This window comes from Mustelus asterias, chromosome 28, assembly GCF_964213995.1.
Source record: "Mustelus asterias chromosome 28, sMusAst1.hap1.1, whole genome shotgun sequence".
Classification (NCBI taxonomy): domain Eukaryota; kingdom Metazoa; phylum Chordata; class Chondrichthyes; order Carcharhiniformes; family Triakidae; genus Mustelus; species Mustelus asterias.
Genome location: NC_135828.1, coordinates 15,105,961 through 15,131,191, shown reverse-complemented (window position 1 = coordinate 15,131,191; position 25,231 = coordinate 15,105,961). Strand labels below are relative to the sequence as shown.

General features: G+C 40.9%; 1 protein-coding gene across 4 annotated transcripts in view; it reads left to right on the top strand.

Moving 5' to 3' along the window:
* Positions 1 to 25,231, top strand: part of lrmda (leucine rich melanocyte differentiation associated) — a 957,716-nt gene that overhangs the window by 16,923 nt on the left and 915,562 nt on the right. For all 4 annotated transcript variants that reach the window (XM_078199565.1, XM_078199564.1, XM_078199563.1 and 1 more), the window contains exon 2: positions 6,342 to 6,442. In XM_078199565.1, the coding sequence (XP_078055691.1) occupies positions 6,342 to 6,442 (101 nt within the window). The remainder of the gene's footprint in view (positions 1 to 6,341; positions 6,443 to 25,231) is intronic.

Here is a 25,231-nt window from a genome sequence, read left to right as displayed (position 1 = left end):
TTGGTTATTGTTTTAGTTCATATCAAGTGTTGTCAAATGTACCTCCATGGTATTCCTTTTTTAAAAAAATTAGCCTTTTTGTTTGCCAACTTTCTTCCATTTCCTCCTACTGAAGAACGCAAACTCAGGCATTTGTTTCAAACTGGTACTCTGTCCGAGTGTCCGTTATTCACGTATAAACTTTGGTGTCAGTGGGCTATTTGACTGCAGAGGACATCACAGCCAAGCCAAATCCTGTTCCTGCTTGCTATCTACTTTTTAAAAATATTTATTTGCGCTCAGGATGTGGTCATCTTTAGCATTTATTGCCCATACCTCATTGGCCTTGAGAAGGGGGTAAACTGCCTTCTCGAACCACTGCATTAACCAATGTCACAGGTACACCCACAGTGCTGTTTGGAAGTGAGTTCATTCCTTTGGACTTTTTAACGGTTTGATGCAAATTGTTGTGACCAGACCAGGTAAGAATGGCAGATTTCCTTCCTTGAAGGATATTAGTGAAGCAGATGGGTTTTTACAATAATTTTATAGTCACTCTTAAGATTAGTTTTACATTCCAGATTTTCATGAATTGAATTTAAATTCCATCAGTTGCCATGATCGGATTTGAACCCTTGTCCCAGGGTATTACCCTGGCTGTCTAGATTTATGTTTAGGCTACTATGCATCTCATCATGCAAGCGATGCAATATCTCAAAATTCGGTTCTCTTGCAATCAGCTAGCATACCTAAGTTGAAAAAACTCTCCATTAAAGCTATGTACTCAACCTCTATGCCTTCCCTTCAGCTTCATCTGTACTCATCTAGAAAGAGATAATAAACATGGTTTAAGCAGTTGTGAGTCAACAGCATTGATAAGCAGCTAAAAACAACAATTCAAATCAAGCCCTGGAAAGATTGAAGACATCCAGGCAATGTCTACACCACAGGATAAGGATGACCTTCAAAGGTGTCTAGATCTATTCAACTTCCCTGCTTCGTGCATGCTGAGCTTCTCGGAGAAGGCATCTCCACTAAGAGCATTGCTGAAGAAAGATTGGCCGCTTCTATGGCAGGACAATCGATAATCACCAATGTGCATTCAATGCATTGAAACAGATGCTGTCAGCTGAGTCATGGCTTCAGTACTATGACCCTGAAGAGGGCAACAACATTAGACGGCAAGCCTGTCACATTTATTTCAAAATGTCTGCTGCTTGAACCAGAGAATTACTCCAATATCTAACAAGAAACTCTTGCTGTTGTCTTTGGGATTTCCTGATTCCACACACACTTTTTCAATAAAGAGTTCATGATTGAAACAGATCGAAAATTGCTGGAGAAGATCTGGAGAAATCTGCTCATGAATGTACTGCCTTGACTTCAGAGATTACTTGTTGAGATTCAAGGCTGCAAAATGTGATGTCATATACAAACTTGATAGGATCATCTGACTATCAGACACTAAGTAGGTTGTCCAACCCTGGAATTAAATTTTTGTGTAAGCTTGGAGGATAGGATGTATACAATGTGAATCTCCTGTTTCGGTTAACAAAAGAGAGAGGAATTGCAGAAGGAGACTTCTCAAGACTCCAAACTCTGTGCTTTGTGACAGAGGGTTGGCTCGAGACCATCAAAGGAATCCCTATGGATTTGAGAATGAATTGGCTATATCTGATGTTGGTATATCCAGTGGAGTACTCTTCAAAGGAAGCCAAGTATTCATTACAGAGACACTTAGGCCTGACACCATTGATCACCTCCATCAAGGGTACATGGGAATAGAAGAGGACAAGATGATTTGTGACCAAGTCTATGTTAGGCACAGCTTCAGCAAGAAAAGGACATCAATCAGGTCGTTAAAGATTGCGACGCATTCTAGGAGCATCAAATCTCTCCAACTGCGTGACATACCATCACCTCCACCTGTTCATTGGGAAGAGAAGACTATATGCTGGTGACCGACTGTTACTCCAAATTTCCAATTTTTCAGAAACTTTGGGGCACGTCGAGTGCAGCAGTGGCCAGCATTGTTGGGGCCATCATTAGTTTCTTTGCTGCCCCGATGGAAATAGTATTTGACCCCCTCCCCCCCCGATGGAAATAGTATTTGACCCCCCCCCCACACCCAAATAATATGTGGGAAAACCATTCCAGGAAATGTGTAAATGATCCATCAACAACATCACATTATCACCCCAATATCATCATTTGAATGGAGTGGCTAAACATATAATCAGGACAGTTAAATCACTGAGCAAAACTGTTAAGAAATGGAGTAAGATGCCCAAGTTGCATTGATGCAACTTTATGACATTAGACATAATGTCATCCTGATGAGCTCAACATGTTCTATGCCTGTTTTGAGCAAGAGGTCAGTGAGAGGACGCCACCCGCCCCGGATGCCTCAGTTGAACCAGTATCCGAGATCATCAATGCAGGCGTTAAATCGGCCTTGAAAGTTAACCCTCGGAAAGTGACTGGTCTGGATGGGTTAACTGAACGAGCAGTCAGATCCTGCGTGGACCAGCTGGTGGGGGTATTTGAGGAGGTGATGGCCTAGTGATTATTGTTAGACTATTAATCCAGAAACTCAGTTAATGTTCTGGGGACCCAGGTTTGAATCCCGTCATGGCAGATGATGGAATTTGCATTCAATTAAATTTTTTTTAAAATTGGAATTATTTATCTACTGATGACCACGAAACCATTGTCAATTGTCAGAAAAACCCACTTGGTTCACTAATGTCCTTTAGGAAAGGAAATCTATCAACCTTATCTGATCTGGCCTACATGTGACTCCAGAGCCACAGCAATGTGGTGGGCCGTCAACTGCCATCTGGCAACTCGGAATATGCAATAAATGCTGGCCAGCCAGCGATGCTCATGTCCCACAAATAAATTTTTTAAAGAATCCTTAACCTCTCCTTACTATGATCTGAAGTCCCTACCTGCTTCAAGAAGATGACCATCATCCCAGTACCAAAGAAAAGCCAGCAGCATGCCTTAATGACTACCGCCTGGTGGCTCTGACATCCATCATTATGAAGTGCTTCGAAAGGTTAATCATGACATGCATCAACTCCGGTCTCCCCACTGCCTAGATCCACTACAGTTTGCCTAATGCCTCAACAGGTCCACTGCAGATACCATCTCCCTCGCCCTACACTCAACCCTGAAACACCTGGATAACGAGAACACTTGTATTATGCTCCTACTTATTGACAACAGCTCAGCCATCAATACCATTATCCCGACAAAACCCTCTCCAAACTCTGTGGTCTAGGACCTGGCTGTTTCCTCTGTGACTGGATCCTAGATTTTCTAACCCAAAGACTGCAATTAGTAAGGATAGGTAACACCTCCGCCACAATTGTCCTCAACACCAGTGCCCCGCAAGGCTGTGTCCTCAGTCCTTTACTATACTTTTTATATGCTTATGACTGCATGGCCAAATTCTGCTCCAACTCCATTTTCAAATTTGCTGATGACACCACTGCAGTGGGTCAGATCTCAAACAATGATGAGATGGAGTACAGGAAAGAGAGAATCTGGTGAAATGGTGTGACGACAATTTCTCCCTCGATGTCAATAAACCAAAGAGATAGTTATCAATTTCCGGAAGTGTAGTGGAGGACATGCCTCTGTTTACATCTTAAGAGTTTTAACAACACCAGGTTAAAGTCCAACGCCGGCATCTCCACATCTGTTTACATCAACAATGATGCAGTGAAAATGGTCGAGAGCTTCAAGTTTCTAGGTGTTCAGATCACCAACAATCTGTCCTGGTCCCCTCATGCCGACACTTGTTAAGAAAGCCCACCAACACCTATACTTTCTCAGGAGGCGAAGGAAATTTGGTCTGCTATGATTCTCACCAATGTTTACAGATGCACCATAGAAAGCATCCTTTCCAAATGTATTACAGCTTGGTATGGCTCCTGCTCTGACCAAAATCGCAAGAAACTACAAAGGGTTGTGAACATAGCCCAGTCCATTACACAAACCCATCCATTGACCTGCTGCCTCGTAAAAACAGCCAGCATAATCAAGGACTCCACGCAGCCAGGACATACTCTCAGCTTCTTCCGTTGGGGGGAGAAGATACAAAGGTCGGAGGTCAAGTACCAACCGACTCAAGAATAGCTTCTTTCTTGCTGCCATCAGACTTTTGAATGGACCTATTATATATTAAGCTGACCTTTCTCTTCACCCTATCTGTAACTGTAACACTATATTCTGCATCCTCTCCTTTCCTTCTCCCCTATGTACTCCATGAACGGTATGTTTTTGTCTGTAAAGCGAGCAAGAAATGATACTTTTCACTGCATTCCAATACGTGTGACAATAATAAATCAAATAGACAATGGATTTCTATCATTAACTGGTGAGAATCACACTAACTGCCAAGCTATTATCTCACCACGTTATCTTTTGATCACAGAAACAAGAGATGAAAAACGTACATGACGTGCATGCAAGTGCAGAGTTACCACCACTATACATTGGTCAGAAAGTGAGGGTCCTATACCCGCAAGAACATGCATGCATCCCAGCAGAGATGTCCAAGGTGTGCAAAGAACCATATTCCTATGAGGTGACAACACAAAATAGCTTGGTACTGCGTAGAAATCTATTTCATTTTGTGGACTATCCACTAACTATGCACAAGGTGACCAACCAGCATCATTACAAATACCCGTATACATTTTGTAGATGAAGAAATAACAAGCAACACACCAACAACTGAGGACAATCCTCCCAAACACATTCCTCTGAAGGAGTGGATGGGCAGTTTGTGAGACACCCATATGTCGTTTTCAGCAGGTTTTGTTGAGTCAGTGACGGTTCCAAACTTTGACAACAATTTTTGACTCGCATTATTCCAAATGTTCTTTTCCAGTTGAATGTATTTTGTAAATATGCAAGTAGTGGTATTTTTGTCGATCTTCATAAAGGGTTATTCATATACATATTTGTGTTATACCATTATGGAGTTGTTACTTTGGAAAGGGGGATGTTGTAACAGTGTATTGTTAGTAAGCTAAATATATTAATATATATTTATGCTAATATGTATGTTATCACAGGAAGCGATGAAATACCACGATTTAGAACTCTTGCACAGTTCATTGTTAGATGTAAGCTGATGCAACAACAAGTCTCCATGAAAACTCTGTTCAACATCTGTGCCTGTCCTTCAGCTTTGTTTATATTAATGTAGAAATAGGTAATACAACAGGAATCCTGGAAGATTTGCCTCTGTGGACTGAGGCCAAGTGAAGATACTCCACTGCTGCTTCAGCTGAGGTCAACCACAACGCAGCCTAGAGGTTGAACTTGGAAGCTTCTGGAACTCTTTAGCTCAGCTGCTGACTCCCTTAACTGATAAAGACTTTAGGGAGCCTGGTAAAGTCTTTGTATTTCTCATTTTGTGAAAACTGAAGGAATGTAATTGTTATAATTGTATTGTAAGTAGGTGTGCTAAACATTTCACTGTAACTGTCCTGTGGATTGGGCATGGTTTTGTTTTTAAGCTGATTAAATTTACTGAAATGTTGTTTACTTTTTCTCTAAGTGCGAGTGTGTTTTTATCCAGGTTTCCAGGATTTTCATATTTTTCTATTTATACAAAACTAATAAATTATAATTCCATGGTATTAAATTTGAGCCGTTCTTCCAAAGTTTAACTTGTATTCACAGCAATAAGGCAGTTTCCAGAAGCAGACCTGTGTCTTCTATGAAGTGATATACAGATTGGCATGTTACAGGAGTAACAATTACCCTTTTTACCATTATATTTTGCATTGGAGATTGTGCCCATTCCATTTTCCTATCCATTTTAAAATGCAGTAAATATGTGACTGAACCAAATTATTGTGGCTAAAACTGATAGCCACATTTTTTGTGTTCGTGTAATCAAAAGACAGCTGAAATTTACCAGCTGTTGAAGCTTAGTCAACTGTTTCAACAAGAAAAGAATCTTGCATTTTGAGCAATTCATTCCAATAACTTTTGAACTGAATTTTTGATGGAGCTGCCTACACTGGAAATGGGAATTAAAAACTAAATATCTTGGGGAAATAGTGCTTGAAGAGTTTATTGGGACTCTGAAGATGGAGCAGATTAAAACTAAGAAATGCGCTTCTTATAAAATTTTGCCAACTGCAGTGTCATTAATATTGTGAACCATTTTGCAGAGCTTATGGGTAAATATAAATGCTGATATCTATATTCAGAATATTATTCTTGAAGTGCTATTCAACTGAAATGTGCAGAAAATGTCATTTTGTGGAAGGTTAATGTGATTTGTTTGTTTTCCTCCCTATTCAACATTTTATTTCAACATATGTTTTGTACAGGTTTCTTGTATTGGTCAAGACTATGATGGTGTTCCAGAATTTCTTGGCAGGGAGTATGGACATTTCACGAAGCGTCTAGATCTTAGTTTCAATTTACTACGGTAAGGTACAAACAATAAGCAAATAGCTCCACTCTATATCTAAAAATGTAAAAATATCGCTGTCTAAATTCAACACAGAACATCTTTATTCCATAATAGCATTTCCTTATGTGATCTACTATTTGCAATGTATGGAGCTAATAGTGACTAATGTCAATTTTGTTGTAGGCCAATGGAGTTTTCATGTAGTTTAATTATTATAATGTGTACCTTGACATACTTTCTACTTTTTGATCATTGAATGTTTGTATTTGCAATGCCAACTCTATTAGATTGTCCTTGTAACTGGAACACTGTGAAGGGTGCTATCACTCTGTTCCTGCCAAAAAATGAAAGTTGTGATGCAAAAATTGCAATACATAACTTTCAGCTGGCTTGCTGCAATTTTGAGACAACGTTAAAATGGGGAGTATGGGCTCATAATATATTTAAATTGAGGTCATCAGTGAATTTATGACTTCCAAATGTGTGGCACTGCACATCCACCCACTTGCACTGAATAGCTATATCAGTGTCTCCTAAGTTGAGACTAAAAATCAAGTTTGTGGTGGATTTCTGGGTTATAGGAAGAAATTTTGAATTCTCTTAAGTTCTGCAGATGGGTCACTGGATTTTCTACTTCGACCCATTGCCAAGCTGACAATTTGCTGCTTTATGTGTGAAGCTTCTATTCAAATGAGGCTGGACCATCATCAGGTTAGTGGTGGGTTTTTTCTGCTCATATGTGAATGGGAACATATACAAATTGCCTACACTGTATGCATGGTAAAGCTGTTTGAAGTACCTGTTTAAGTATTTTTTATCTGGGAACGTGTTAATTACTGCCCTTAATATGTGTTTATGCACACATACATTCACAAGTTGGTATTAATGTTAACATTGACTTTATTACTTAAGAGAACACACAGCATTTTTATTACTTAGTTGCTTAAATTATTAAGTATCCTGTGTATAATTTTGGTCAACGTACTAAAGGAGGGACACTTGCATTGGAAGCAATTCAGGGAAGGTTCACTAGGCTGAATCCTGGATTGAAGAAGCTGTCTTATGAGGAAAAGTTGAGCAGGCTTGGTGTAGACTTATTGGAGTTTAGAAGAATAAGAGGTGATCTTATTGAAACATATAAGATTCTGAGGGAAGTTGACAGGGTGGATGCTAATGTTTCCCTTCGGCAGGGGGTGGGTGGGGCAGAATCTAGAACTAGGGGTCATGGTTTTAAAACAAGGGGTTTCCCATTTAAGACTGAGATGAGGCGGAATTTCTTCTGAGGATTTGTGAATTGTTGGAATTCTCTACCCCAGAGAGCAATGGAGCTTGGGTCATTGAATATATTCAAGGCTGAATTAGACAGATTGTTGATTGACAAATGAATCAAGGGCTATGGGGGCCGGGGGGTGGTGGGTGACAGGCAGAAAAATGGAGTTAAGGCCACAATCCAATTAACCATGATCCTATTGAATGGCAGAGCAAGCTTGAGGGGCCAAATGGCCTACTCTTCCTCCTATTGATCTTACATACTCTATTATGAGCTACTTTAGTGCAGGCAGTGGCTCATTTTAATTAGACTGAGGAATGACATATGCCTGTATTCGTTGGCTAATGTTGGCAACAGTCATTTCTAGGGTCATATGCTACATTTTGGAAATATTTGAAAACTGAGCAAATAATTCAATAGCTGTTCATTCTTATAGAAGAAAAAAGAATGTTTCCATGTAATGATGAACTCCAGGTTTTCTTTCAATTGTGTGTAAGTTATTTTGTGCCTGTAGTGTTTGTGTGTTTTGTTCTTTTGAGAACGTGATAGATCATTGTCATTGAGACATGAACAATTTCATAGTTAGAAGGAAGTTGGCCTATTTTCAGTGCAGGACGATGGTAGCTAGTAGATGAAGAAAGTTCAAAAGTTTCTTGTCAATAGCATGTAATAACATCACAGAAATTTTCCAGACTTGTTAAGGATGCTTGCACAATGATCAACTATTTTGTCAGTGAGAACGCAGCTAAGTTTATTTATGGTACTTGGAATATGTCATTTGGAAGCTCTCAAGAAATTCAGTAGGTTGTAGTGTGGATGGTATTTTTCGAACAAAATGCAGCAGTGAAAGCCCTACAACTATACTTGCAAAACTGTAGGTGGTGATGTTTTATTGTTTGCATGCGTTATTAGAAACCTCTGGCTCCACTATACCATTGTAACATGCCACTGTGAAAAGTCAAGGTTTCTTCATGTAATTTAGAAAATGGTGAAACATGTTCAGAATTCAGGAAGCATGTTTGATGAAATGCTATGGAATACAGCGTTCGCAGTAACAGCATTGCAAAAATAACTCCATTCATATTCACATAATGGAAACTCATTGTATTATAACTGAAAATATATGCAGATGCTTAAGAGTCCAAGTCATTGGTACAATAATTAATATTTTATAGTTATTGTTTTGGTCAGTCATGTGTCTAACCTCCCAAGAGATTCATTATGCTCAAGACTCCAAATCCAGCTGAGAAATCCATACAAGTCAAGTTTCCAGTTGCATGGTACGGTGTGCATGCTATCTTCCTGTTGCAACACTGTAGCTAGCCACAGTGGTATGTTCTGGGATACATAAACAGTTATAGTTTTAAAAACAAAAATCGGGCGGCACGGTGGTTAGAACTGCTACCTCACAGTGCCAGGGACTTGCATTCGATTCCCGGCTTGGGTCACTGTCTGTGTGGAGTTTGCACATTCTCCTTGTGTCTGCGTGGGTTTCCTCTGGGTGCTCTGGTTTCCTCCCACAATCCAAAAATATGCGGGTTAGGTGGATTGGCTGTGCTAAATTGCCCCTTAATGTCAGGGGGACTAGCTAGAGTAAATGCATGGGGTTATGGGGATTGGCTTGTGGTCGGTGCAGACTCGATGGGCTGAATGGCGGCCTCCTGCACTGTAGGATTCTATCTCTATGCAACACACCTACTTATTTAAGCTCTGATAATGTATATGAAATTTGGCAAGACATGGGGCCTGGCAATTATATGACACTTTTGGTGCAGTTTAGCTAGATGTAATGCATACCTTGTTGTCTTCAGATCTAACAATCTTCTCCAGGAAGGACTACCCTACCTCTTAAGGTATTGGCTTGTATGGCTATCTGAAACAGTCAGTCAGAGGAATGGGGGTAAGTTTTGATACACTAGGACATCTACGGGAAGGTAAAGTGCCTGCTCTAAAATGTGCCAGTTAAGTGATGGGCCTATCCCTCCAGCTGGCATCAGTAAGTTAGATTAACTGGCCAATCCCCAATAGTACGTTGAACACATACAGGACCTGCCTGATTTAGATCTTTGATTACCAAGTCTGCCACAGCAGAATGATTAACTGGTCTTCAGTTTTTCTTTACCATGTTGGAGCCACCTTGACTACAAAGAGAACTCACTTTGTTTCAATTTCTTTTTCTCTCCCATTCCAACTTTCACGTGATACCAAAAACTGCTGAAGGCACTGGGCACCACTGACAGTAGTATTGAAGATGTGTTCCAGAATTCCCTGTACCCCACCAAGCTGTTACAGTACAGCTATGATACTGGCATCTACCCAGCAATGTGGAAAATTACACCAGTCAGTATACAGACATCTCCCTGAGAAAGGGGACTTAGAGACACCAGTCAATGTCATCAACTGTGCTATCCAATGGCACTTGCTTAGCAATAAACTGCTCACTGACACTTGGTTTGAGTTCCACCAGGGCTACTTAGTTGCTGCCCTCATTACAGCTTTGGTTCAAACATGGACAAAGGAGCTGAACTCCAGAGGTGAGATGAGTGACTGCCCTTTACATGAAGGTTGCATCTGACTATTTGAATGTGGCATCAAAGGGGCTCTAGTAAACTGGAGTTGATAGGAAATGGGGGGAAATTCTTTGCTGGTTTGAGTCATACCAAGCACAAAGGAAAATTATTGTGGTTGTTGGAGGGCAGTCATCTCAGCTCCAGGGTATCACTGCAGGAATTTCTCAGGGTAGTGTCCTAAACTCAACCAACTTCAGCTGTTTCATCAATGATCTTCCTTCCGTCAGAAGTGATGATTGCACAATGTTTAGTACCATTCACATCTTAGATATTCAAGATATCCATGTCCAAATGCAGCAAGACCCGGACAATATTCCAGCTTAAGCTAACAAGTGGCAAGTAACATTTGTACCACACAAGTGCCAGGCATTGACCATCTCCAACAAAAGTGGAGCTAACCATCTCCTTTTAACATTCGTTGAATCCCCTGCTATCAACATCCTGGGGGTCACCGTCAGTCAGAAACTTGGACTAGCTATATAAATACAGTCGCTACAAGAGTAGGTCAGAGGCTCGGGATCCTGTGGCAAGTAACTCGCCTCCTGACTCCCCAAAGTCTGTCCACCATCTTACAAGGCACAGGTCAGCGTTTGATCGATGCTCTCCACTTGTCTGGATGAGTACAGCTCCAATAACACTCAAGAAGCTTGATCCCATCCAGGACAAAACAGCTAATTTGACTGACACCCACAAACCTCCTTGCTCCCTCCATCACTGATGCATGTTGGCGGCAGTGTGTACCATCTACAAGATGCACTGCAGGAATTCATCAAGGCTCCTTAAAGACAGCATCCTTCAAACCGAGGACCACTACAATCTAGAAGGACAAGGGCAGCAGATACATGGGACCACAACCACTACCTAGAAGTTCCCCTCCCAAGTCATTCACCATCCTGACTTGGAAATGTATCGCGGTTTCTTCACTGTTGCTGGATCAAAATCCTAGAACTCCCTCCCTATGGGTATATCTAGGCCACACGAACTGCAGTGTTTCAAGAAGGCAGCTCACTACCACCTCCTCAATGGCAATTTGGAATGGGCAATACATGCTGCCCTATCCAGCAATCCCTTGAACAAATAGAGGTATATAAGATGTTGAGAGGCATAGATCGGGTGGACTGTCAGAGGCTTTTTCCCAGGGTGGAAATGGCTGCTACGAGAGGACACAGGTTTAAGGTGCTGGGAGGTAGGTACAGGGGAAATATTAGGGGGAAGTTTTTCACACACGGTGGTGGGCGAGTGGAATCGGCTGCCGTCAGTGGTGGTGGAGGCAAACTCAATAGGGTCTTTTAAGAGACTCCTGGATGAGTACATGGGACTTAATAGGATGGAGGGTTATAGGTAGGCCTAAAAGGTAGGGATATGTTCGGCACAACTTGTGGGGCCGAAGGGCCTGTTTTGTGCTGTAGTTTTCTATGTTTCTATGTTTCTAAATAAAAAAAATTAGCTGATAAATACCTGACCAACATGGTTATGAGGCCTTGCTAGAAAAAAACAACTTAAGAAGTACAGCATATATTAAACTGTGAGAGTGTGTTGTAACTGTCTTTTGTGTCAAAGCATTGACACATAATGCACTTCATTGATTATACTCATTGAAAGTTTAATGCTACAATAGTATCTGCTTGTGCCTCTGCACAATCAAGTAGGTATGGGGGTAATTCGAGCAATGGGCCGGGAGATATTAGCAGATGTCATTTCATGGGCTTCACTGCTGGGCACCACGGCCTCCATGTGTTTCCGGCTCTGAGTTTTTGATCATCAGCTCCGTGCCGGAAATTGATGCGAGAGCTGATTTTCAATATTTAAATTAACATTTCAATATCATTAGCGGGTCTGGGACTGAAGTATCTGGGCCCACTAGCATCTCCTTTCCAAACCACCAGCCCCATCCCACTGCCAAGATAGTTCACTCCAGTGGGGTTTACAACTGCTCCCCACTAAAGGTGAACAGAAGCCATTGAGGCCGCCTCCGAACCCAGAGATCGGGGTAAGAGAGGTGCCCCTTGGGCAGTGCCAGCCTGGTCCCAGCACTGCCAAAGGGGCAAACTGGCAATGGCTAAGGGGCACCTTGGCACTGCAAAGCAGACATCAGGCATTGCAGAGGAGCTGTCGGGGCTGGCCTGGAGAAGTCCAGGAGGCCACCAATCGGAGGGTCTCACAATGGCAATGATGGGGGGGGGGGTGGGGTCGTGGGGCTGGCCAGTGATTTTTGGGGGGGGAGGGGGGGGCAGTTGGAAGGGCTGCATAGGGAGACGCGAGGCTGGCCAGCAATCAGGAGGTTGGCAGTGCGGGGCCACTGCGCATGTGCCGATCTTGGCGCTGACAGGTCAGTGCATGTGTGGTGGCCTGCTCAGCGCTTTGCTGCTGGCCTCTCTGATGGGAATAGCCCCATCCCCTGATTTTCAGAGGGAATCCCATTGAGGCACTCTGCCATGCTCAGAATGTCGTAAATTGAATCTGAAAATTCCGCTTAAATCCTGTTTTCACACGAGTTGGGGACTTGGAATTTTTTTGGGAGAATCCCGGTTATGATATGTGAATGTGTTTATGTATAGTTCATTCACCTAACAGCATCTAACAGTTCTTGTCTCAAGTCTGAGTTTCTTTATTCAAATAATATTAGAATAACAGTGGACATACTTTACTAATGTGATGGAACAGCATATGCAGGCTGACTTGTGATATACCAGCCACCTTTTGATATGTGAGCATATGATAAGATGCTAAACCAACAGTGCTCATTCTTATCTGTTAGAATGTGTAACCTTGAGCACCAACTGTCATCTCTCCACCTTGAATCACTGCTGAATCCAAACTCGTATGTAGGCACAAAGCAGACCGTTTTCATGGAAGCCTCCTGGTAAATTACTTTGATTGTCTCAATGTGACTGACTACAAGACACTGTTTACCGACGATACATCAGTAGATGTTAACTAATCATTCAAACTGCTCTTCCACTTGAAAACCATTGATCTTTGGGATATAGGCTCATCCAAGGCTGGAGTTTTGGACAGTCTCCAGGATCGTGCCATATTCCACTTCATTTCTCATATCCTTCAAAGCCCAATCAAAATATTATCCAACACCCTCTTGAAATTTACAACATTCCCCAATTCCGCTCTGAGTGCTATTCTGATTATAAATCAGATCCTCATATAAATGTTGAGTGATCAAGCACAATATCTTTCACCCCTTTAGAGCGCTGTGCACAGTGCCCAGGAACTCTTAACAGAGGAGTGTTACATTCTAACAGATAAGATGCTAAACCAACAGTGCTCATTCTTATCTGTTAGAATGTAACGCTCCTCTGTTAAGAGTTCCTGGCACTGTGCACAGTGCTCTAAAGGGGTGAAAGATTTTGTGCTTGATCACTCAACATTATGAGGACCTGATTTATATTTTTCATCACCAGCACACCTTTTTTGCTGATAATTTTTCACAGAGCATAAAGGTCTTAATTCTATCTCGTTTCATCTCATCTGTTGCAATTTATTTTGCATTCCTACTGTTAATGTCTCCTCTACAACTTCATGCATGTACCTTTAAATAATATCTCTCTTTTTGGGCCCAATCCCCTCACTTATTCAGATCCTTCTGCAACTGTTCCCCCTTATTTTGAAATGTTTAAGACTCACTCAATCTGATACCACAATTTAGAATTTAAATTCCAACTCTGAAGTTAGAAAAGAAACTTGCTCAACAGTGTGATGACACTGTGCCTTTAAGAAATGTATTTGTCATGTTTTTTGTGCAGAATCTGTTGTATTTGTTTTTATTTTATTGGAGCTATCCTGTCTGCATACAGCAGCCCTGTATTGTTAATGCAGCAGCATAATTGATCCTAACTGCTACAATGTTTGTTCTAATCTGAATTAATGCAGGGGTCTGCTATTTTGTGTTTTCCCCGGGATATTGCAGAGTAGATTGATTTGACAGATATGATATGACTGGGTACAGCTAGGCTTACATGGAGAACTCGAGCTCAGTTGCTTTTTGGGAGAAGTGCCTCTCTTTTGTCCTTGCTGAGGCCAAGAGACTTCAATCTGCTGGAAAATAAATCTTTCTCTGAGATTCTGCTATTTGGGTGTGGAGCTTTCCCCAAGTTGGGGATGGAAGAAGAAACTATGCAGTAATGTGGGGTGTATGGTGTGGGCAAGAAAGGTCGGGGGAATGGTGGAAACTGAGAGACAACTGGGTATACAGTCATGATCTTCAAGTTGAAGAAGTTGATAATCTTTGTACATTTAACATTTTGGTAAGAATGGATGGAATAGAACGAGGGGTCAAAGAACGAATCTGTCATTTGGGGTAGGAATTTGGGATTGTCCTTGCCCATGGTTCCCCCATCAAAACTGGTACACAACAATTATGGGAGATGCACTATTTATTGATGTTGTTCAGCTGTAACTGGTGAGGAACAATCTCTTAGACTTATGGCTGCAGTAATAAGAAGTACGAAAGTAGGAAATTGGTGGGGATGATTATGACATAGAGGTAAAGGACCCTATTGTGCATGCTAACAATAGTCCAATGTTTGGGATGGATGGAGAAGAGAAATGTGTGACCTCAGGAGGATGTTGTAAAGATAAATGAGGGTAGTTTTTTTTTCGGGGGCGAGTATAGTGGTAAAGAAGTTGGAGGTTGGGATGAGGAAGTGGTGTTGAGAGAAGCAAGGAAGTGAGGAAATCAACTGTGAAAATACCAAGGGTCAGAAGGCCTCATGATTGCAAAGTTTATGTGGAAGATGATGTTGAATGAGGATGTAGGTGCAGAGAAATCTGAGCTGAGGGCATAATGAAAATTGTTTGGATTGACGGAAGCTATTTATGCTATTTCATTGTGCTAATGATACACAGAGCCTCATGGTATACAACATTACAATCCAACCTCATAGCTGTGAGCCTTCAACTATCAAACAGCATTCCTTCACAATAAGACAATATTGGTAAGTATCAAAGTAGATTTTAACTTCAGTGTGTTTGCATCTTTTGCCATGCCACCTGCTGCTGACTTTGCATTAGGGCAGCCTCAGACTCGATGCCTAGTTTGGTGGTCAGCAATATCTTCATTTTACAGAAACTTGTATTCTAAGTAATTGTCATCAGCCAAATGAATTCCCAGTCATCCTTTATCACAAAGCCAATATCTTGCCCAAATCCTCTCCGGGCTAGCCTCTCGATGAGGACAGGTACTTTGTAGTCCAAAGTTTCCCAATGATGTCCAACAAATCTAGTCAGAATGCAAAATACTTTCTAAGATTGTCAGAGTTTCATCTTTGATTACAATGTCACTCTGAATTGCATTCTGTGCTATGCAACTGATGAAACCTAGAAATTAAGCTGACAGTATTGCTGGGAAAAATATTTGCATCAACTTTGAAGATCTAGGATTGACATATTCCAGTCAACATAACGGTAATAGTCAATGACACCTCATGACATTATTATGTTGTAGAGGATTCTATTTGAGGGTGCTCCATACATTTGTACGTTCCTCAGATGTTGCACAATGATGTTCAGCTGCTTCACCAATTACTTTCCCTCCATCGTAAGCTCAATAATGGGGATTATTGCTGATGATTCCAATGTTCAGCACCATTCCTCAGACACTGAAGTAGACTATGTCCATATATAGCAAGATCTGGACAACATTCAGGTTTGGGCTGGAAGGTGGCAAGTAACATTTATGTCACACAAGTGTCGGAAAATGATGACCGTCTCCAACAAGAGAGAATCCAATCAACTCCACTTGGCATCCAATGGCATTACCCCCCCCCCCCCCCCCCCCCCCCCCCCATCGGCATCTGAGGGGTAGCCAATGACAAGAAACTGAACTTGGAAATTCTGAGGAGAGTAACTTGCCTCCTGACTCCCAAAGCCTGTTCACAGTGTACAAGGCGCAAGTTGGGAGTGTAATGGAATACACTCTACTTCCATGGATGAGTGCAGCTCCAATTACACTCAAGTAAGTAAACCACCCAGGGCACAGCAGACTGCTTGATTGGCACCCCTTCCACCACTTGAAACATTGATTCCCTCCACCACTGAAACACAGTGGCAGTAACATCTACTATATATAAGATGTATTGCAGCAACTCACCAGCACTCGTTCAACAGCACTTTCCAAATGCACAACCTCTACAACCAAGAAGGACAAGGCAGCAAAAGAATGGGATCATCACCACCTGCAAAGTTCCTTTTCAAACCACACATCTTCTTTTGATTTTTTTACGTCCAGGAAAATCAGAAATTCTCATGAATGTTCATCAGACAGAAGTTTTTGTAATTGGAACATCCAGATATGTTCCAGCTATAGGCTCTTGATAATTTTTCAGGTTGTTCTTTTTCCTCTGCTGATGTGTTACTTGAGATTTTGAGATAATTGAGACATGGGGCGGGATTTTACAGCCTCACTTATCCCGAAACTGTAAAATCCCGCCCGAGGTCAACAGACCTTTCCATGGTCCGTCCCTCACCCACTCTGATTCCCATAGTGGGTGGGCAGTATCATTCCAGCCATAATCACTACTTTTTTCTGAGGGTGAACACTGTACATGCAGGACACTTCTTTTGATATGTACTAAGCTGCTTATAAAAACCTGATGTGGAGAACCTGAAGCACTGTTTGGAATATGCAAGGCTATGGACCAGGTGCTGCAAAATGGAATTAAAATGAATGACTAGTTTCTTTTTTTGGCCAGTGCAGCCATGATGGTCTGAGTGGCCTCTTTCTGCACCATAACTTTGATATCATAGAATCATAGAAACCCTACAGTACAGAAGGAGGCCATTCGGCCCATCGAGTCTGCACCGACCACAATCCCACCCAGGCCCTACCCCCACATATTTACCCACTAATCCCTCTAATCTACGCAACTCAGGACTCTAAGGGGCAATTTTTTTTTTTAACCTGGCCAATCAACCTAACCCGCACATCTTTGGACTGTGGGAGGAAACCGGAGCACCCGGAGGAAACCCACACAGACACGAGGAGAATGTGCAAACTCCACACAGACAGTGACCCGAGCCGGGAATCGAACCCGGGACCCTGGAGCTGTGAAGCAGCAGTGCTATTCGCTGGAGGATTGGTGGTGAATGTTTTCAATCTTGAACTTGATGCACTTAATCAATGGTTCTTCAATTATTTTGTTATTTCTTTGACTTTTTTTTCAGCTGATCTGGTGTGCTTGTGTAGTAGGACCCTTCTCCATTTAAAAAAAATAAAAACATGCAGCTTAATTTGTTTCTAGTGATAAGTTGTAAAATAAGTGTCTAAACCTGAGGTGACTCAAAGCATGAACTGAAATGACGAACAATTACAATAAACTCTTAAACTTTGAAATTACCCTATGTGCAGATTAAGGTTGAAACAATTGTAAAAGAATTTTCAGTTTGTGACTTCAGTAGAGACATCAGCCTATATAAATTTAAACAGGTTAGAACCTCTGTTAAACTAGCAAACCCGGGAATTTAATGGAAACTAGTTGTATTTAAATGCTAATTATTGGAGAGTGTAATTTTAAGGCTGAAGATAATTCTGCAGCTAAAATTGAAATGGCTGAAGAAATGTCAGTTATATGCAAAATAATTCCCTCAATTGCTGCAATTTCGAAATAAAATGGGTTTTAAAGTGATCAATTCATAAATGTTTTCATGTGACATTTTCAAAAATATTTAGAGGTTGAATGTTTAGTATGTTGAGATTCCTTGGCCATTGTCACTGACCAAAGTACAAATTAGCATATGGGCCATAATGTACTGTGCCAAAACATCCAATTGTATTAGTTAAACTTGTGCTTTCATGTTTGGTTTTACATTTTTTTGCATGGCATATTGCTCAAATGTGTGACCTATTAACATCGTAGTGGGAATATCAGGGTATTTGGGATTCTGAATGAGCAGAGCAAGCAACTCAACTATTGGGATTGAGGAATGTGGAATTAACATCACAGACAATGAGGAGGAAAGTAAAATTAGAGTGGGTGAATTCAATACCAAGCCAGAAAGAGAAATAAAAGGAAATAAATTAAATTTAAAGGGAGAAAAAGAGAGGTAAAAGAAAATATTTAAGAGATTAAAATTTTACAATTTTAAAAAACTTAAGAACAATCCAAACCTAAACAAAAATGTTTCAGAATTGTTCATGCAGTCTTGAATTTCATGAATGCCTGGTAAACTTATTATAGAATCTTCCACTGTTGTGAAAAAGTGGGCATTTGTAACTCCACTTCTAAGACGTTCACAATTTATCAGCTGCAGATAATATGCATAAAAGGCAACTGAGTATAAACAAAATGAATATTTTCATAAATTTTGCCCCAAAACCTGAAATTCTGCCCGAGGTCAACAGACCGTTGCGTGGTCTGCCGAATTTTCTGTACTGCCCAATCTCTGTGCCGGATGGGACGGAAAAGTTCAGCCCATGGAGTTTTTTGTTATTGTGGCACATTCATTGCAGGTACAGTATCTCAAATCTAGCTGTCTGAAATCGGGAATTTTCCAAAAACTAGACCCTTTTCTCTCAGCACACAGAAAAAAATGAATACCTGCAAGCTCTTTGAAAAATATGTGGTTATATGGGTGCTCACATATAACACATCATTGAAATCTGCCACCACTGAATCGTATTTTTGGCACCCTCACTCTGAAGCATAGATATTAAACATTGGGTTTAAATACAAGGAACACATCAAACCACAGGTTAATACAGCTGCCCAGGAGGGATTACCGAACTTGGAAACAAAAGATGGAACAACCTCAGGCCATTTCAGAAATTTGAAAGTAAAATGCATCTTTATTACCTGCCTGCTTTCATCTGATCCGGAGGACAATCCAAAATCCAGGAAAATCTAAGATAAGGCGCGGTCTCAGTCTGAGGGTGCCGGATTTTGGACATTGGGCTTGTAGTAACAAAGTCAAATTGAGATGTTTTGAACATTAAATCTTTCTTTTTACATTGCATGTAGTTAATTTGCAGATTTTAACCTTTGTTATCATCAGGACATCAAAGCTTCCCTTCTGTGGCTATAGAAAGGGCTTGATCAATAAGTGTGACACTTTAATGTGGAGCAAATAGGAAAAAAAGATTTTTTCGTCAAGACATAAAGAATCATCTTGTGGCAGTTGGCACGGTGATGCCATTTCAGTGGAGACACTAGTAAAGTTGATCTGACAAGTAAAGAGGAGAGACGATAGTTATAAGGTGCTTTTGTTTCACTGTTTTTTTTTTGACCTGTCAGGTTTCAAAGAAACCTGAATGGTCGCCTTTGTCGTGTGAAAATTGTAGTCTGAAGCAGTTATCTCTGTTAAAATTCTGAATACTGTAGTTTAATTGATTCACTTAGGGTCTGATTCTGTCACATGTTAATAATTGCCAAACTGTGTTCTGAGATATAACTCTAGTGTGTCATGTTAAAATGTGGACTCATCAAGGAATTAATACCTTTAATGAACCAGTGGTTTGAAAGTAACATTGCATGAAATTGTACCTGCTCTTACATTTTGCTGAAGGTACGTCAGCAAGCTTTCAGGAAAGATGCAAAAACTTTATCTTGTAGCATTTTAGCATCATTTGTATGGTAATGCAAACCAGGTTACATGCTGGAATCTATCAGCACATAAAATAATTTGATTTTCAAACTTTTAATCAATTTGAGGTTCTAGGATGGCTTATGTTTTTCAAACAAGACTTTTTAGCAGCTACGTTATGATATTGTGTATATATTGCATTAACAATCTCTTTTGTGGTCCTGTTAATTTTGAGATGATATCCATAAACCAGCCTGAGAATTGTAATTATTTATTCTAATTATACTATAGCACTAATGTGCTTCTGAATAGTTGGGTTTTGACTACTCGTCCAGTTGATACCGTTTAACATAAAGTAATTCATTTTGAAATCAATTTTGTAAATTTGTTATTTATTTGCATGGCATCATTTGAATTACTGATTTTAAAGTATGTACCAATTAGTCAGTGTTATATTTTGAAGTAGTTGCATGATAACATTAACAACCAGTCACATTATTTGATAGTGATATCATTAGGGTGTTTCATGGGTTGCTGTTTAGTTTCAGTTTCTATTCTATGTAATGAACATCTCTTTCAACAAATCTGTATGTTACTTTGAATCTATGTGTGCAAACCACACCTTTTTCTTTGGTTTAAAACCCACAATCCCTAACATAGTTAGGAATTACAGCCTGGAAGATTGTCAAAGTCTTCAAAAGTAGTGTTGATAGAGTAGTGCTTTCTTCGGGGAAGTGAAGGATCAGGATATTAACTTCTTCACTCCAAGTTTATAATCGGCAAAGATGGTGGATAGTGCTATGGAAACTTCAATTTTTATGTCATATTCTGGTGTTGGGTTTGGAGCAGAACAACAGATTTGTGCCAGTTGTTTCCCTCGGGTCTAACATGTGTGATCTACGCCTCAAGGAAGGTCAAGCTGCTGCCATGGCACAAATGAAATGGCACAAAAGCAACATATAAAGTAGGTAGGCTCTACCTGGAAAAAAAATGGCTGAAATTCCTAAGTACATTTTCTATAACATTCATATTTAGTTAACAACATGTTCATAATTTCTATAGTAATCATGAAATAACAAAGCAGTCCTGTGCTGTCACATGAAGTGTGTTATGGTTCTTTTTATACTTGTTTTGTTTGTGTTATAACAGCAACTTCTTAATCATAACTATTCGAGATAATGAGCTCAACTTTCAAAATATTTGTTGCAGTGGGCATTTTTCTAAATTTGACACACTTTTCACATTTTAGGTCAATTGCAACGTGTAGCCACCAGAGTTAGTCATGAAATTCAAGCTTCATGGTAATTGATACATTTGGCAGGGTAGGTTACCCAAATCATCATTGAAGTGCATTTTCACTAAAAATAGGCTTTAGATTTTTAACAGTGATTTGGACTGTACAAAAATGATACAACAGTAGAATCACATATAAACTGAATCCCACTCTGTTCTTCTCTTTCCCTGTATTCATTTTTAACTATATAGTTTTGTGGGGGAGGAAAGTTTGCAATTCAAATTTATTCATATTCTGTAAAGCCTCTTAATTGGGATTGAAAATGGATACCCTGCACTCTTTCAACTAAAACAATGATTATTAATCACATATACATGAGTGTCAGGTTTGTTAACTAACTTAAAACAACTGAGAATTTGACAGTTTTAGTCTTAGGCAGTTTGCCTAATTCAGTATCTGCTCTTTCAAGCATAAGGTTTCATGAAAAATAAGCTATCTTTGGTAAAGTGAAATTCTACACTCCCATGTATAAACAGCTGTATAGAATACACCGCTTTTAAATGAAAGTTGAGATGCTCTAGATCAGCTGTTATTAAATATTAGGATACCAGGATATCAGCTGCTCTTTTGCACTTGAACGTCAAGGAAACATTTAACTGGAGCATTATCTACTGCACAACCTGAAAAATTATACATTTTAGATTTTGTTCCATATTAGTCTTCATGTACCTATGTGTATTGGAAACAGAACAAGTAGTAAGTTTATATTGACAAACTCAGCACTTGAGTCCATCCTCATATATTCTTGAAATTTTAGACAAAAGTAAGACCAAGATGATGATTCTTTCCTCAATTTAAAAAAAAAACTATGCTAAAAATCTCTCTCTGAAATTGAAACATTTGTACTTTCATATAACATGGGATTTGGTAAAGAATAATTTCATCTAAGATTACTTTCACCTAATACCCCATTGTTTAGAAGAAAATAAAGGTGATGTAAATTTTGTTGGCATTATACTAAACTTTTTGACAAAGAGCAAACAACACTTCATAAGCAAATAAGATGGTTTCTTGAGAATGTTTAAGATGTAATCATCCTCCAATTGTTGGTTTTTATTCATGTTTACACAAGGTTGTGCAATGCTTGGTATCATGAGCTGAGTGTCTTCTCCAGAATATGTTTTGAGTTTTTCCTGCTTATTAAAGGAAGAGATGTTTGTGTTTTTGAGTGATAAAACATTTTCTTTTTATGGTTCATAGTGCCTGTTTTCTGCACCACAAAGTTGGGTACGGCGTGAGAAAATGCAGGATGAAACAAACCATTCAATACTTGAAAATATGAATTATTCTTAATCTTGGATAACGTGCACTCTGGAGTGCCACGTATGGCTTAGATTTTTCATAATAGCTCCTCCCTCAATTTATTGCCAGTTTCACACCCAATAGGACGAGGAGGCTGTGGTTTTCTTTTTCCAGAGTGAAAAGATAGTGTCAATGCACTGTTCATTATTGCCTAACCAATTGTTCTTTTTTTAAACTCCTTTAATCTGTGCGTCTGATATTTTCTGTATTAGAATAATATCAGAATAGCAATGAATTGAGATGATCATTCCTGCGATGAGGGGCATTTCTTATGAAGAAAGGCTCACCAGTTTGGGCCTATACCCATTGGAGTATGGAAGAATCTGTGCCAAGACAGATGACTCTAATCTAATATTTTCGTGCCTCCACGTGGTCCGTATCCCTCTATTCCCTGCCTAGTCATGTATCTATCCAGATGCCTCTTGAACGTTGTTATAAAATCTACTTCCATCACCTCCCCTGGCAGCGCGTTCCGGGGATTCCCCACCCACTGTGTGAAAAACTTGCCCCTTATATCTCTCAAGCTTTTCCCCTCTCATTTTAAACCTATACCTCCGAGTAATTGACCCTTTGATCCTGGGAAAAAGACTCTGACTATCCAATCTATCCAAGCCTGTCATAATCTTGTAAACCTCTATCACATCCGCCCCTCATTTTCTGACACTCCAATTAAAACAATCCAAGTTTGTTCAACCTTTCTTCATAGTCCTCTAAACTAGTCAACATCCTGGTAAATCTTTTCGCCCTTTCCAATGCATCAACATCTTTCTGGTAGTGTGGCGACCAGAATTGTACACAATACACCAAATGTGGCCTAATCAAAGTCTTATTCAGCTGTGACATGATTTTCCAACTCCTATACTCAATGCCCCGACTGATGAAGGCCAGCATATGCCTTCTTGACCACCTTGTCCACCTGAGTTGCCACCTGTTCCCAGGAGCAGGCTGAGGGTAAGAGAGTGGGTTTTCTGACTAATTAATTATTTATTTTTTCAGTTAATTTTGGGTTTAAAATCGGAGGTTTTTTTCAAAACCGGAAGTCAGGCCAGGAGTGGCCAGGGGAAGTTTTTGGAGGGTTTAAAAAGGGCTTACCTTGGAGGTTCAGCTTCATTGTTCCCAGGAGCAGGCTGAGGGTAAGAGAGTGGGTTTTCTGACTGTAATTAATTATTTATTTTTTCAGTTAATTTTGGGTTTAAAATCGGAGGTTTTTTTCAAAACCGGAAGTCAGGCCAGGAGTGGCCAGGGGAAGTTTTTGGAGGGTTTAAAAAGGGCTTACCTTGGAGGTTCAGCTTCATTGTTCCCAGGAGCAGGCTGAGGGTAAGAGAGTGGGTTTTCTGACTGTAATTATTTATTTATTTTTTCAGTTAATTTTGGGTTTAAAATCGGAGGTTTTTTTCAAAACCGGAAGTCAGGCCAGGAGTGGCCAGGGGAAGTTTTTGGAGGGTTTAAAAGTGCGCCAAAGTATACAGCGGGCAGCAGAGTGAGTGGGAAGTTGAGTGAGCTGTCAGGGCTTTGGCTCACAGGGCTTGGACGAGCAGGGGTGAGTTTTTGTTTCCTTACACTCTTATTAACTTTTCACTGTCTTACTTGACATAAAGTGTCCAGTATGAGTGTGAAACCAATGTGTTGTTCCCAGTGTAGGATGTGGGAGGTCCTGGAGGCATCTGGCCTCCCGGACATCCACATCTGTGAGGGGTGTGTCGAGCTGCGGTTCCTGAGAGACCGTGTTAGGGAGCTGGAACTACAACTCGAGGATCTTAGGCTGATGAGGGAGAATGAGGAGGTGATAGACAAGAGCTATCATCAGGTGGTCACACCAGGGCCACGGGAAGAGGCCAAGTGGGTGACGGCCAGGAAGGGTAAGGCTAGGGTGGTTGAGAGCACCCCGGTGGATTTGCCCCTGCACAACAAGTACTCCTGCTTGAGTACTGCTGGGGGGGACAGCCCGCCTGGGGGAAGCAGCAGTGGCCGTGTCTCCGCAGTGGAGTCCAGCCCTGTAACTCAGAGGGCTAAGGAAAAGAGGAGGAAGGCGGTATTAATCGGGGACTCGATGGTGAAGGGGACAGACAGGCGTTTCTGCGGAGGTAGGCGGGATTCTCGCATGGTGGTCTGCCTCCCTGGGGCCGGGATCCAGGATGTCGCTAGTCGCGTCCCGGAAATCCTGAGGTGGGAGGGAGAGGAGCCTGAGGTAGCGGTACATATTGGTACCGCTGATGTGGGTAGGAAGGGAGAAGGGGTCATGAAAAGGGAGTACAGGGAATTAGGGAGACAGCTGAGAAAGAGGAAAGCAAAGGTAGTAATCTCAGGATTACTGCCTGTGCCACGGGAAGGTGAGGGCAGGAATGGAGTGAGGTGGAGGATGAATGTGTGGCTGAGGGACTGGTGCAGGGGGCAGGGATTCAGGTTCCTGGACCATTGGGACCTCTTTAGGGGCAGGGGTGATCTGTATACAAAAAACGGGTGGAACTTGAATCACACGGGGACCAATATCCTGGCCGGTAGGTTGGCTAAGGCTACTGGGGAGAATTTAAACTAGATAGGTTGGGGGGAGGGGAGCTAGAAGAGTTGACTAGGATCAAGGAACTAATTGATGGGGGGGAGGATGCAGGGGTAAGGGGAATTACAAAATTAATGGTAGAGGAGAGGGTGCAAGTGAATGAAGGCGGTAATTTAGATAAGGGAGTAGAGGGAGACGGTGTTCGCGACTCATCAAAGCGGGTTCAGATAAAAGCTGGAATAAGGACACTTTGCCTGAATGCACGAAGCATTCGGAACAAGGTGAATGAGTTGATGGTGCAAATCAGCACAAGTGGGTACGATCTAGTGGCCATTACAGA